The sequence below is a fragment of the Amphiprion ocellaris genome, chromosome 8 (assembly GCF_022539595.1).
Source record: "Amphiprion ocellaris isolate individual 3 ecotype Okinawa chromosome 8, ASM2253959v1, whole genome shotgun sequence".
NCBI classification, from domain to species: domain Eukaryota; kingdom Metazoa; phylum Chordata; class Actinopteri; family Pomacentridae; genus Amphiprion; species Amphiprion ocellaris.
This window is the reverse complement of record NC_072773.1, coordinates 3,106,636-3,122,831: the sequence shown is the minus strand read 5'-3', so window position 1 is coordinate 3,122,831 and position 16,196 is coordinate 3,106,636. Positions and strand designations below refer to the sequence as shown.

The window sequence follows — 16,196 nt, the reverse complement described above, 5'->3', positions numbered from 1 at the left end:
AGAAAGATGGACGTCCAACAGACAGATTAAACACTAAAACCTGTCCCTGGTCCCAGTTCTGTACAACATCAGATTCTGTGATGAGAATTTCAGCTTTATGTTTTCAAGTTTATGAACACCTATTGAAATTAATTGAATTTAATATATAAAAGGGACCTTGGTGTTCTTGTTAAAACACATATTTCCTCTTTAATTGAAAATATTTGAAGGTTTTCCTTTACTTGTCCCTTTACAACCCTGTGTTAGAAAGAAATAAAAAACTCAAACACTTAAAAAGGGTCGTTCCAGAGTTGAAGGACATTTGGGCTTCAAAATGTTTGAAAAATAAATCTTCTCTTTTATACTTTTCTGTTCCATATTTATCAATAATAGGTAATAAACTATCAAAGGCTTGATTGGCTCAGCTTCCACATCAATGGTAGCATTTTTATTCCATGTTTTCTGTGTTGTTTGCTAACCCTACTCTAATCACAGTAACAGGGTTGCTAATCCATGCTAATGTGATCTTTTTCTCAGCAGTAGAAGCTAGATATTTAGCTGCTGTTACTGCTGACCAAGAGGACAAACTGACTGATGGAAAACAGTCAGAAGAATTAGTCTGATCCTGATAATATGAGGTAGAGTGAGACATTCAATCAAGGCTGACAGTGTTATGTCATGTGATTCACTGGTTCCTTCTTCGACCAGCTAAAAGGTTATGCTAACAGGGTTGTTGTGGGACACATTCCATGCATAATAAATATTATTTAAAATATTATGTTGATTAAAAAATGTTCCCACAATTACAAGAGACACCAATGAAAAAAATAATACCAAAGACAGGAGATTTAAATTTCATTTTAACTGTTTTATTTGAGTTTCAGTTTGGTCATCAGGGGGGTGGAACAAGAGAAAAATGTCATTTTAGGAGGAACTCCAGACTAATTTGGTATTTTTAGAAATATTTTAATGGGTTATTTGAACCTTGATTGATGGGACGTAAAATGTCCTCCAATTCTGGAATGACCCAGATGCTAAAATGTATAATATCCAGACATAAGATACAACTTCATTAATCCCAAAGGGAATTGCATTGTGTCAGATCTGAGATAGATAGATAGATGGATGGATGGATAGATAGATAGATAGATAGATATTATAGTTGTTGTTTGCCATCTAGTGGTACATTAGGAACACTGCATCATTAGTACCTCAAACTTTTTTCTTGCCGCCTGCGGAACAACACTCTAACTTCCTGTAAACCATCAATCCATTAGCTGCATCCAGTTTCTTTTACATTTTGCCCTGACATGCAAACTCCAGACAGAAATGCCTGAGTTGACCAACACGTTCAAATTAATAATATGAGACAAAGTTGTCCAGTAATACTGACTATAAAGAGATGCAAAATCATCACAAAGAAATGTGGAATATTCACACTGAATCCAACATGTCATCAGTCCTAATTTAAATGAAATGATGTGTGGTTTTTAGTCTACAGTTGTGTATCATTTTGCATCTCTTCATGGTCATTTGTTTGGCTGTTTTTTTGTGTCTCATACTATTCATCTTTTATGGCTGTTTTTATTTGTGGGTTTCCCCCTATTTTGGTTGTTTTGTGTGCTTTGCGGTTCTCCAGAGCACCTACAGAAAACCCACCATCACTAAATATAGAAATAGAGGAGCAAGAGGTCATGTTGGAAGAATTGGAGGAGAGAAGGTGAGGCATTTAACCCCAAGAACCCCAAACACCAAACCTACCATCAAGCATGGTGGTGGCAGTATCATGCTCTGTGGAACTGGAGCTTTCCACAAAGTAAATGAATTAATGAAGAAGGAGAAGGAAACTAAATGTTCTTTCACTTACAGCATCTATTACAGAAGGTATATATGGAGAGTACAATGTTCCAGTTACCAGTTACTCATTCAGCTGCTGTCGTCTTTCCAGTAACCTTTCTATGACAGGCGTTCCTTTACTTAGTGTTCCAATAACTGCTTTACTGGTGTGGTGTGACTGGCCACAAAACTGGAACTGGACCAGCAACTCAAAGTACAGAGAAAGACGAAGCAAAACTACAGCCATGACATAAAAAAGGTGAATTCATTCAAGACAATAACAAAATAAATGATATAGATAGTATAGACATTCAAGATAACAAAGCACCATAATTGGGTTTATATGGCTTTGGGAATCACTCCTTTGTTTCTCGAAAGTGAGGTTTGTTGCTTTGTTTTCTAAATTATTTTCACTTCAATGTCTTTCTATAGGCAAATTAACATCATAAAGGTTGCATTTTAGGCTGAACATTATTGTTATGGGGACTTTTTGCTAGTTTCAGGGGTTTAAAAAGGAAGATCAATCAATAATGGAAATAATCATTAGCTGTAGCTCTACCAAAACTGCAGAAGTAAAATTCTTGTCATGGATTAATAAATTAGAATGCAAAACTAAGTACTTTTAGTCCTGATGCTGAGGCTACTGAGGACAGATTCCTGATGTCAGTTCTATTTTATGACAATCTCAAATAGTCAAGTTCTTTCTCTCATAAGTGAAGCATTTACATCCTGTGTTAATTAATGAGATCTAGAGACGCTTTGAGGTGGAGGTTTTTACTTTTTGAAGAAGCCGTTTCATGTAACTCTTACAGAAAATGAACTGAGACGACTAAAACACATCCAGCTTTACAGATGTCTCGTTTATTTTTTGATTGCACGTATCACACCTCATGTTTTGGCCCACAGTTGGACATTTGGTTCTTAATTCTTCATCATGAGAAGCTGAAGTTACTACAGAATCACACCGTTAACCCCTAAATGCATCTCAGAATGGCAGCGTAGTAAATTTAATGCAGTCAGGAAGAAAAAGCAGCTCTAAAACCTTTAAAACGTTAATGGCATTAATCGTGTTACTTTATGGTGATTTAAACTCCACACCTTCTCCATGTTACACATTAGACGTCTTTCACAACTTAGTCCAGTCTAATGGGAACAGGTGAGTGTTTTTTCTTCAGATTAAAGCACTTTTATCTGTTGAATGATTGTTGAGAAAAGCCAATAACACAAAGACAAACGAGTGATTTCTTCATTAACAGATAGATTCACTTTCAGAGCCGCCTGGTATCATCATTTTTATGAGTATATATATATACATCTTTTATCCCCATGTGGAGAAAGAATTTAAAACATCTGGAGTCATTTTACTGCCTGATTGTGTTAATGCATTCCAGTGTTTAAATAATTTACAGTTAAATGTGGAATCTACACGTTAAAAAAAACTGTTTAGTTAGTTTTCTCATTCATTCATAAAAATATACAGGACTCAGCACAGGACGAGTGATAGAAAAACGAACATGTCGATGCAGTTTAAAGGCACTTTTTCCATTTTTCTCTTGAGCAGTAAAATGATTCTTCTTGAAACTTTTTTGTTGATTGCTTTACATACAAAAAACCTTCACAAATGCAGTACCAGCTGTGTACTACTACTCCCACAACCAAAATAAAGTCGTGTAATTGAAAACACATAGCAGGATTAGATGCATTTATCTAATAACATGTAATCAAAAGCTTCAGATAACTACAGTATCTCCAATAAATCATTCTCAGTTTTTGAGTAAATCCTTCAGCTGTGTTGAATTTTACTGAAATGTGTTTAAAAACTTCTAAAAAAAAAAAAAAAATTTCACATGTTGCAGCAACAAATTAATGTCACAAGATGGCGATCTAGTCCCAGTTTGCAAACTATAACGTCATGCTGTGGCATTTTATTTACATATCTTTAGATAATCTATTTAAAATGCACAAAAATTAAAAAAAAAAAATCAACACTTTGTAAATTAAGGCTTCAGCATTGACTGAAAGTTACAACGAAGCTTGTTAAAATGTGTTTTAATCACTTCCTGTGCATTTGAGAGCTGAATGGAATCATTATAATGTCAAAAACTGATTAAGAAGTTCCTCAAGCATCTGATAATGGTAATATATACAAAAATATAGCTACATTTGAGAATAACAACTTAATTTCTGAGGTTGTGAGCAACAAAGTGAACCTCCACAGCTCGTATTTCTGTCCAACTCTTATTAGCTCAGCGTCTTTTTTCCATGCTGCTGCAGTCAAAGTGTCGGTTTAAGTGCAGCTCGTCGTCTGTTGTGTGAACTCTCAGATCAGCAGAGGGTTGTCCAGCACAGCGACTCCGGCTGCAACGCCTCCGTCTGAGTGTTCGGAGCTTTTGGTCCGCAGCAGATGACCGACACACTCGTTCATCACCATTTCTTTACCCTGTCTGCAGAGGAAACACAACAAACGATTAAACATTTTGTAAATACTGATATTGGGTTTCATTCCATCTGAAATCACCAAATTTTTAGAGCTATTTCTGCTCAACCATCTCTGATTTGCCTAAAAGAGTTTGTAAAACATAATCTACGGATACTTTTAAAGATATTTGTGAAATTCTAGCTTGATCTATGAAGCCTTTTCTGAGATAAAATTGTTTTAAGAACTGCCTGTCGAACCACTTTCAGCAGATTTTTTCACGCATTGAAATTTGAGGTTGTTTGAACAACAATATCTGAAGAACTATTAAATATAAAAACCTGAAATTTTCACTGATCTGCAATATTGAACAAGTAGATCGAATAATCTCTGATCGTGATTGAGCTGAAATATGAAAAAAATTAAAGTAACATCTGCAAATGCAAAGCTACACGTCCGTTGAAAAGTTTAGCATCACTTAGAAATGTCCTTATTTTGAAAGAAAAGCCTTTTTTCAATGAAGATAACATTAAATGAAATCCAATAAATTGAAATATAAATGACTATTCTTATGTTAGCACATGAATAAAAGTGTGAGTTTTCATGGACAACACAAAATTGTCTGAGTGACCCCAAACTTTTGAACAGTCGTGTATATTGTTCTACATTTGACAGAATACAGTTTGTCTGCTGCATCACATCTAATCGCTGAAGGAATCCTGGAGAAATCAGAACTTTATTTTCCAACGTCATGAACCTCCACAGTTCGTATTTCTGTTCAACGCTTATTAAACAATCAGCTCAGTGTCTTTTTTATGCTGCTGCAGTTTAAGTTAGAGCAAATGTGTTGGCTAATTTGGAGCTAAATCTGGTGTTTTAGTTGTTACACACTCTGAATTAGTCCGAATTAAAGCCTTTGGTGATGCTGGATGGTCCTGGAGACATAAAGGGTTCTCTCACTGTGGTCTAGTATGTCTTGGGCTGGATTGGAGAGACTGGTACTTAAAAAATACACCAAGAAAGAGGTAAAAAAATTAAAGCTAGCTGAAGCAGATGTCAGACACTTTAAGACTTTAAGTCCTAGAGACAGAAGGAAGACCACTGCTGATCTTCAGACAGAGATTAATGCTTCTAGATCAGAACCTGGGAAAGATTCCAAAGTGAATTATAAGCAGATGACTGAAGGAACGAGGCTTAAAGGGAGAAAGACCTGCTAAGAAGCCATTATTGAGGCCTGCAAACTTCCAAAAACACCTAAAATGTGCCACAAACACTGGACTGTAGACAACTGGAGGAAGCTATTCTGGACAGATGAGTCCCAGTTTGAACTCTTTGGTCAGCATCGTCGTGTTTATGTCCACAGAAGAGCTGGAGAACGTTCTGATGCTGGATGCACTGACTCCCTACAGAGTCAGACGATACTTGTCTCAATTTAAAGCATCCATGGCCATGAGTGTCCAATATCACGTTGTGATGGGATTCATTAACACGATCTTTGAAGCATACTGGCTCTACATCAGCAAACTATCTCTACATTCACGTTAAGACATCTCTTCTAAATACCTACCTAACATAAGCTCCAAACACTCCCAGTTCGCTGAGACAGTTGCTGACTTTGAGGGGAGCGTCTTGTCTCAGCAGGTAGTTCTGGACCGGTCGGGGGTGAATCTTATCCATCAGAATGTAGGCCATCCGCTCCGTACTGTCCTTCATTCCCTCCAGAACCTGGCAGATCTCCGATCCGTAGATGTTGTTTCCTAGAAAACCAGCGTGATAATGACATGAAGGTGAACTCAATTTCCTCTGAAGCACATTTTGCAACGACCAAGTGGTGAAAGTTTGGCAGAAAGTCGAGAAAATCATCATTTTCCAGACTCCAGCGTTGTGGAAGATCCCTCACAAAAAGTCTACCTACACCATCGGACTGTGCAGCTTTTCAGTCGTATTTCTTATTTATCTCTAAGTGAATTTAGTGCTGGCTCATGTCTTTTATTAATCAGTAGATCAGGGATGTCAAACTCATTTTAGCTCAGGTTCCACATTCAGTCCAGTTTGATCTCCAGTGACCAGTAAAATCACAGCATAATAACCTGTAAATGACCACAACTCTGAATTTTTCCTTTTTTTAGTGCAAAAAAGTCCATTCTGAAAATGTTCACATTTAAGGAATTATCTTTTTACAAAACATCATGAACAACCTGATGTTTCTTAAGAAAAATAAATTCAATTTCACCAACATTCAGCCTCAGTTTATCATTTCCACATTACAACTTCCAGATCACAGAGTGTCGACAAAGGAACACAACATTTAGTCACCTGGAACTGAACGATCTAGTATTTTACTTCATGATCAAAACAACAAAAGTCAGACAAAAAAAGACAAAACAACAAAAACAGGACAAAATATGACAAAAACTAGACAAACAACATTAAAGAAAAAAAGACAAAAAAAATTAACAAAAAGTTATAAAGCGACAAAAAACTGGACAAACGACAAAAATGAGACAAAAAATGACAAGAGAAACAGAACAACGAAAAAGTAGACAAACAACACAAGCAAAAAAAACACAAAACGACAAAAAATGTACACAAAACAATGAATAAAGCAAAACACAAAATGACAAAAATAAGAAAAATCACAAGCAAGACAAAAAGGAAACGCAAAACGACAAAAACGAGAAACAAAACGACAGAAGTCAGACAAAAAAACCAACAAAAACCTGACAAAATATTACAAAAACGTAACACAAAACAACAACAATGAACAATCGAGTATTTCACTTTATGATCTAAACAACTTGTCATGGTCGAGAAATTATTTTAAAAGTATACTTTTACAAATTTATAATCTGCAGTTAATGTCTTCTCTGGAATTTTTCTGCTTTACAAAGTGGTCCAGCGGGTAAATAAACTGTGTGCATCATTGTGTGCATCACAAGGTAAACTGAGTTGGACTGTCATTCATCTGTTACGGTAATTAAGTGCATCAATGAAGCTTTTATGTTTCTCTGTTTGATGCTCTCAGTGGCTTAAAGCATTGGCTTAGCCTCTTTAACACACTGTATGTGGCTAATAAAGTTTTCTTGACTTGAACATTATTCATGAGGCTGATCAGAGTGGTCAGTTGCAGACTTTAAAACTTTTAAATGTATAATATTTAGTTCTTTTGCAAAAATGCACATTGTTTTCCTTAATGAAGGGCATTTTTTTGGTTTGTTACAGAATCTGGTTGGCGAACATCTACATAAAACCTCTAGAATAAAGTGGTTTGGATGAAATCTTTTAAGTTGATGAGTAGTTCAAGGACTGTCAGAAAGTTCATATAATGCGCAGATTTCCTTTCTTTTTACTGTTCTTGGCTGATAAATAATGATATTTTTGCTTTTTTTTTTTTTTTTTTTTAAAGACAGCCCACCTTCCAAACCTGCCAGTGGGTTTTTGGGGTTCAGAGGATCGAGGCATTCCCATCCCAACAACCCCTACAACTTTCAGCGCTGTTTTTAAGACTAAAATGCAGCAAATGTAGGAATTTTTGAAGACATTTCTTGTACCTCCTCCTTCTCGCTGGGGCTTCAGGACGAACTTGTCTGGTTCTGCCAAAGCCATTTCTACTGTCGTGTCTCCTTCTGGACCCTGTGGACGACACCAGCAACAAAGACAGAAATCAGGAACATTTATAGATGCAACAGGGCAATGATACCTAAACTTCCAGTGCAAAGACCTACCATGTCCAGAGTGTAGAGGCCGGCAAACGTCGCTCTGATCTGCTCCACCACCTGAGGCTGGCCGGGGAAGAACCTCTCCAGAACTCCAGGTCTGGCGAGAACCTGCTGGACCTTCTTGGTTCCGGCCAGGTGGGTGCTGATGTCTGGACATTTCACAGCCCGGGAGCGCTCCATCAGAAGACGAGTGTCCCAGCTCTACAATTCAGAAAACACAAATCTGAATTCTGTATCTCCAGGCGTAAATCCATCCAGTTTCAATGACTAAAACGGACTTCCCAACATTTTACTTGACTATCCTGCTGCTTATTAACGTGTTTATTCTGACACATGCAGTATTTCATCTCTGTTGTGACTTTCAGGGCGTTTGCCAAGCGCTCTCTCTAGGTTGACATTCCTGACAAAACGGCGAGAACATTGACCAGCTGAGCAGAAGAACAGTTTGTTTTTCTTTGCCTGGAGGGCAGAGAACATGTGACCCGGACCAACAACAGTAACAGTAGCACACAGTCACGCCATCCAACACCGCCTGCACAGATGTCACTGCTAAAAACACCAGGAGGAAGAATGAAAAACAAGCCTTCAACATCTAGTCACCAAGACAAAGCAACAGAAGACGAGAGTGTGTCAGGAATCTAAACAAAATTCCCCTTATTCAACTGTAATTTGGTCAAAGCTGTGAACTGATTTTGCCCCACAGTGAACAAATTCAGAGCTAAGTATCAACTACTAGCAGACCTGTAGTTTGGATTAGATATTAACACTGGGAAGAGAGATTATTGTGGCCCATATTTGGCATTTTTCCCAGTATCTGTATTTTTATTGACTGATTATTGATTAAATGCTCTACTTCAGGTCTGATCAGCCTCCTGTCTCTGTCTGTCATCACTTTGTGGCCTCAAGCAGAGAAAACTGAGCAAGAAACCAGGTCAATCTGTGAGTTACTTTGGAAACATTTTAAGTAATTTTTGTCAAGTTATAAGTCATTTTAAACAATTTTTTAGAGTTTTGAAGAAGTCATTTAAGAGGATTTTAGGTAATTTCATCCAATTTTAAGTCCTTTTGGAAACATTTTTGTCAGTTGATGCCACATCAACAGCTATTTTACATAGTCAGTTATAGTTACCCTTATTAATGAAGAAGTCTAGTTATTAATGGCAGGTTCTCTGCTAACACATGCTGTTAAAACATTACATTTAATGTGTATTGGTCTTTCTTGATTACCAATAATCAGCATCGGTCGGCTCTTAAAAACCCGTATCGGTTGATCAGGTTTGCCGAGTCGATGCCTGACAACCAAACAGCTCAGCAAACCACAATTAGCTTCATGTAAGATTTTATACACCTTAAACAGAGAAATGATTATCCAAGTTTATTCTGCCAAGATACGTTCAATGTCGCAGAGAATGTGGGGCAGCAAAAAGGAAAGTGTGTCAGTCTATAAAACCCCAGTCTCAGGCCTGTATGGCTCAACTTGTGTTCACTTTTCTAAAGTTTTTTTATATGATCTGCTTTAGATATTCAGGTGTTTTGCAGGAGAAGAGAGGGCCAGTGTTGAATTTGAAGACGTTTTGATGAACGGTGGTTGTTAGGGAGTCTTTTTGGGGTCCTTAGTGCCGAGAGTCGGAGACTAAGTTGACCTTGTGGCTTAACGAGACTCTAAAATCATATCATAAATCAACGTAGGACGTACATTACATTAATAGCGTCTAAATGAACAACTATTGGGGTCCTTAAAGGTAAAATGCTACATTGTTGTGAGAGATCTAAGACATCAGACTTCAGCCACTGACTGTGAGCGCTGCACTAGTGTGAATAAATTCAATAATACTTATGTTTAAATGCAATTTAAGCTTAAAAAAGTCAAGTAACACAAAGATGAGAGGTTGAGAGGTCTTGTATCTGCTGTCTGAGAGTCGTATTTACTAGTTTATGTCTGCTACCAACTAAACTAAATGTAAAGACATATTGTTCCACAATAACTGCACTTTACAGGACGACTGCTACTACCAGTAGAACAGAAATAAGGTAATACCTGTTCGGACATGTAGTTCTGAGGCATGTAACCGTTTCTGAAGTAAACCACTGCGACCTCTTGGCCATCGCTGAAAAGAGAGTGACACAAATGTACATAATTGTCTCTTACTGCTATGTGTATTTCTAGAATAATGCATTTTAATGTGCATTTAAGTGACAGAAACTCACACAAACAGATTCTTGTTGTCATCAAGGGTTCCCGTTTTAGAGACATCTTCAAACCGCCGTCTTATGGTGCGAATGTTTCTGAAACAGACAAAAAAAGCACAATTCTTCCAACTATAACCCTTTGAAGACCATAACTCAGAATGATGCCTTGTATGTAAATAGAGTTAAATATGTGCAAATAAAGTGTACAGATTTTGATTTTTTTCTTTTACGCTGTTTTATTACCTCTTCCACAGTTCATTCTCTACGTATCGGTGGTCAAAGATGTTCCTCTGATTCTCCTCCACCAAGAACATGATGACAGCTCTATAAAAACAACAAATACGATCAACATTAAAAAGATTATTCTGCACATTTGGCTCATTCCACCTCAATGCACCAAATTTAAAGAGAAAAGTTGCCATCTGACCATCCTATTTGTGTTTGTTACAGGTGTTATAGCTTTTTGAGTTAAAAACTCCTAAAGAAGGTAGCATCGTGTTGGTTTTTTCACCGTTTTCTTCGCTTTAATCTGTGGATCAATGTTTGAATTTGCCATAACATGACAAATAATGTAGCTGGAGTCCTGAAATTTTGTATTCTCATTAATGGTCTTCAATGGTACAAGCCTGCTTTGACAAAATAATATAAACCAGTTATATGATGGTGCAAAATTGGTCAAAAAAATATATTCCACCAATCATAAAACTTTTATTTTTCCCCTCAGAGGCTGATTTCTTTTTCTGTGATTGGCATCAATGAGAAGTTTAGAGAATAAGCCAGTTAGAAGCACATTTTATGAGAATACAAATGTTTGAATTACAGTTATGTCCAATATTTCAACAAGCATTGAGCAGGTATGATGGTGAAACTGCTCCAATAGTGTCCCAACTGGAAGAGTTCTATAATATTGTCACTTGGCTAAAAGAACAATCATTGGTTTTAAACTCATAGTGCCTCAAACTATTTTCTGTACATTAAAAAAAAGATTTAACTTATGAAGTATGCTTTGAGTGGCACCATACTCTACATTTTTAAAGCTTGTCTTGGGGCCAATTACAGGAAACAAATTGGGCCTCTTACAGTGAAAAATAAAGGTTTTATGACAGAAACATTGACATTTTTTTGACCAAATTTGCACCACCATATAACTGGGCTGGCTTTGCTATCAAAGGAGGGTTGCACCATTAAAAGCCAGATGTTCATATCAATGAGAACAGAAAGTTTCAGGACTGTAGCTGCATTGTTTCTCAATTTATGGCAAATTCAAACATTGATCCACAGCATGATACTGCCACCACCATGCCCTGCAAAAATCAACATGACCTCATCTTCTTTAAGAAAACTTAACTTAAAAACTAACATTATATATGATTCCAAATTATACACATGGTCATCTCAATAAATAATCACCACTTAAAAAAAATAAAAACCTGTCAAACTGAAGATGGTCAGACGTCGGGTGTTGGATTAATTGAGGCGGATTTGGTTGATCAACAGTTTGAATCAGAAACTGCAGCACATCTGACTTGTATTTAAAGGATAATTCAATTTATTCCCACCTCTCTGATCCATAGAGCTCCCAGGCTTTAGCGATTCCTCCGGCCAGACCAGCTGCAGGATTGTTGTTGAGGATTCTCCGACTCTCCTCCAGCCTGCCGGCGACTTTAAGGACAAGTCTGTGGAGCAAGACGGAGAACACTTTCAGCAAACCCTAATGACAGCAAATCATCCGTTATTACCTCCTGATCATGAATTATTTCTCTCTCAGTCACTCATTTCTTCATATTAATTAACCAGGAACATACCATGGATAAGAGAAGTAATATGATTTTTGTAAATAAACAGATAATGTAGCTGCAGAAACACAGTCACTGCATGAAAACTATTTATTTTCATGAGATTAATTCTACTTGGGCGACTGAATTGATAATTTTTCTTCGCACAACCAGCAGGTGACACATCAATGATTTGCTTTACCTGTGTAGATCTGGAGTTTGTGACGAAAGGCCTCCAAAACTCGCAGCGATGGTGTTAATCTCGATCTGCTTTAAAGATGCTGCCTGACCGTCTTTCTGGTCCAGCATGAAGTCAGACCGGTTGAGACCCAAAACTATAGACTGGAAAACAGGCAAAAAATCCCCAATTAGATCATGAAAAGGTGAGAATGAAGGCATATTTAGGACTGACTGATCTATGCAGGCCTAAAATTGAAGCAATTCAACCTTTGATGTTATTTAGAGCTAAAATATTCACTTGATTATCACAATTTTTATAATCAATCAATCATTTATTTTACTTTTCAAGCAAAAATACCACTTTTTCTTTAAAAAAGATCCCAACTACTTTTACTGGTCTTATTACTGGTTTTCTTTGTTTTATGGGATAAAAAGTAAATTTATATTTGTAGAGTCTGGGTCTTTTTTGGACTTTCTGGAGTCACCTTACAGTTTAGGAAATTGTTGACTCATTTATAGACCAAGATTTGACTCAATTAACTGACAAAAAGACGAGCAAATGAATTGATAATAGCAATAATTGTTAGCTGCAGCAGTCACACCAACTCAACCATCAACAAGCATGAACAAAAACCACGCTGAACAACTCTCACTTGCAGAGACAGTTCCAGCTCAGAAATGCTGTTAATTTGAGTAAGTAAGCAAACTGAGATGCAACACATCCATCACTGGACTCTTCTGTTTGTGTTTCTTGTTTGTGTTCATATTAGACGCTTCCCTGAGCTTCAAAGCTAAAATGACACAAGTCTGGAACAAAAAGAGGAGCTTCAGGGCTTAACTGGCTTAGTAAAACTGGAATAACACCTTGCAATGGAAGAACTAATAAAGGTGTCTGTCTACTATCTATTTAGATGAACTGCTACATGTTAGTAAAGATTCTGAATGAGGTGAAATCTTTCAGTATTTCAAATAATAAAAATACAATCTAGAAGTCAACTGATACAATTTTTAGGGTCAATATTGATGCTGATTATTAATAATCAAGGATAACCGGTAAACATTTGCAGCAAAAATGTAAATCTTGGTGTCAGTTACTTTACCATAAATCTTTGTGGAAATGCTTTCATTTATTTACGCTGAAGAAACGGTTAATTATGAGATTCTAAGCTTTTCAGCTTTTATCCGTTAGTGTTCACTGCTGCTGGAATAGTGACTACAGATAGAGAGGTGGCTGCATCAGAGTCAAAGCAGAGTATTTTGAAATAAATTTATTATACTGGAATCAATTAAACCCCAACCCTATCCCTCAACTCCACACTTTAATCTCTTTTAACTGTAAATAGTTTTATTTTCAGTTTTTTTCTTTGTGTTTTCTTGGTAGTTGTGAATCATCTGAGGGCAAACAGTCTTTTGTACTCTGCTACACAACAAATCCTCTGAACTTCTTAAAAATACGGTCAACTATGAGCAATGCAGTCTGAAAAAGTGGACTGTAATGTACCTGAGACCTCCCTTCTTTCAGTATCTGTTGGTGGATCCTGAACAACCTCGCAGTGAAATCATCCACTTCAATGGTGCTAAAAGCAGAGACTCTGTTAAAATCCTCACAACATGACGTCATTGAAGACAGACCTCAACAGAGAATGTGACCAAAGCATGTCCTTTAATAAGGCTTTTGTCCTGTCGTTCTTAGATTAGATTCAACATGTACAAGTAAGGAAATGCAGTTTGGCATCTAACCAGAAGTAGCACGTGTAAGATTTACAAAATGTACAGAGATATACAGGGTCAATGAGACTTAATATAACTATGAAATATGAATGGTTTGTTATACACATAATTCACCAAATAAAGATGCTACGCACACATTTACAGGTAGTAAAATACAGTTGGAGGTGCGATGAACATACTAGGCTGATAGACATAGTTTAGGGATTTATATGAATGTGTATAGACATAATAAAGACATAATATAGGACTATTGGGATGCTGTAAATATACTGTACAGGTGCAATGAACATGCTATAGTAACAGACATAAGATATGGATATAAGCATATATATGAATGATATAGACCGGGGTGTCAAACATGCGGCCCACGGGCCAAAACCGGCCCTCCAGAGGGTCCAATCCGGCCTTTCTTTGTAAAAAGTAAAAATTACGGAGAAGACATTAACTGTAAATTTGTAAAGCTATAAATTTAAAATGATTTCTAGACCATGACAAGTTGTTTCAATCATAAAGTAAAATAATAGATTGTTCTTTTGTCATTTTGTGTCCTATTGGTGTAATATTGTCTTGTTTTTGTTGTTTTTTGCCATTTGTCTCATGTCATTTTGTTTCTCACTTTTGTCATGTTTGTCTAATTTTTGCCATTTGTCCATTTTTTTGTCGCTTTCTAACTTTTGTGTAATTTTTTCTCTTTTTTTGTTTTGTGATTTGTCTCATTTTTTGTTGCTTTGTGTCTCATTTTTGTCATATTTCGTCTTGTTTTTGTTGTTTTTTTGTCTTTTGTTTCTCAGTTTTGTCGTCTTGTGTTTCCTTTTTGTCTTGCTTGTGTTATCCATTACTTTGCCATTTTGTTTCTCGCTTTTGTCATTTTTTTTGTCTCGTTTGTCCATTTATTGTCGCTTTCTAACTTTTTTGTCTTAGTTTTTGTCTATTTTTTTGTTCTGTTTCATGTGGTTTGTCTGATTTTTGGTCGTTTTGTGTCTGAATTTTGTAATATTTTGTCTCGTTTTTGCTGTTTTTTGTCTTTTTTGTCTGTCTTCTGTCATTTTGACCATACAGTAAAATACTATTCATTCAGTTCCAGATACCTGTGACTAAATGTTGTGTTCCTTTGCAGACACTCTGTGATCTGCAAGTTGTAATGTGGAAATAATAAACTGAGGCGTAATGTTGTTGAAATCGAATTTATTTTTCTTGAGAAATTTCAGATTGCTCATGATGTTTTGTAAAAAGATAATTCTTTAAATGTGAACATTTTCAGAATGTAATTTTTTACACTAAAACAAAGGAAAGATTTGGAGTTGTGGTTATTTATCGGTTATTATGCTGTGATTTTACTGGTCACTTGAGATCAAATTGGGATGAATGTGGAACCTGAACTAAGATGAGTTTGACACTGATATAGACAAACATTTCTACATAGATATAAACAATCTGTCCTGATACTTAAAACTACTGCGCATACACACATTCCTAAACAGCAGCTGAGGATCGTAACAGAAGTCTAAACTGTTTCCTACCTTGCTAAAGCCTCCTGCAGGAACTCTGAGTCCTGGCTGATCCTATCTACTAGTGTGTTGTAGTGAGTCTGCACAGCCAGAGCCTGGAGGAACACGGCTTTGGGCACCGGTGTGGGGAAGAGCGTGAATGGAGCGTAGCTGACCAACTGAAAAACAAGTTGTTAGACGCAAGAAAAGAATGCTGACATCAAGAAAAACCTATTCACCAAAACATACAAACACCGGACGAGGCACGACAGGAATGAATATAAGCATTTGGGCTAAAAATCCCTCTAATTGCAAACGTGGGCTTAATAAAGATCTGTTTAAAACCCCGTGCCCTAAAGCAACACGAATTCCTGACATGACTTCACGCTGAACACGCCTGTTTCATCAGCTCACTCTGGAGGGGGGACTGTAGCTCACAACTTAACAGATTTAAATTCTGGTCAGAGATGCACAAAACAACTAAACAGAACTTTTAATTTAAACTTGAAAACTCTAAAACTACACATTTTTTATACTTTGCACATCCAAACTCATTGTTGATGCTAGGAAAATTTCATGAAAGACACAAGTTGTACTGAAATCTGCACAGGAAATGTTTCATGTTGTGTTATTTATAAAGTCACTGATCAACTAAAAATGCTTCCTAGTCGTACCTCTGATGAGTTGGGCTGTCTCTTGTGCCCTCATTAAGACGCCCTGCAGTAGCGCTGCATCTTTTGCCACATCTGCCAGATCTTTAATCAGAGCGGTGTTCATCAGCACCTCGTCTGGTATCCCCTGAGCCATCCTGATCACAATCACAATCAGCTTTAATGGCCAAATATGCACACAACATACAAGGAATTTGGTTTCGGCTGTTGGT

The 16,196-nt window shown here is 36.8% G+C and overlaps 1 protein-coding gene across 1 annotated transcript; it reads right to left on the bottom strand.

Moving 5' to 3' along the window:
- Window positions 1-2,654: 2,654 nt before the first annotated feature.
- On the bottom strand, window positions 2,655-16,118 carry gss (glutathione synthetase). The gene is given in 13 exon segments (XM_035948281.2): window positions 2,655-4,259; window positions 5,799-5,988; window positions 7,783-7,864; window positions 7,957-8,151; window positions 9,989-10,058; window positions 10,159-10,236; window positions 10,384-10,464; window positions 11,700-11,816; window positions 12,118-12,257; window positions 13,597-13,672; window positions 15,347-15,492; window positions 15,988-16,005; window positions 16,007-16,118. Coding segments are annotated over 13 exon segments (1,401 nt in total). The 5' UTR covers window positions 16,091-16,118; the 3' UTR covers window positions 2,655-4,135.
- Between the last annotated feature and the right edge of the window lie 78 nt (window positions 16,119-16,196).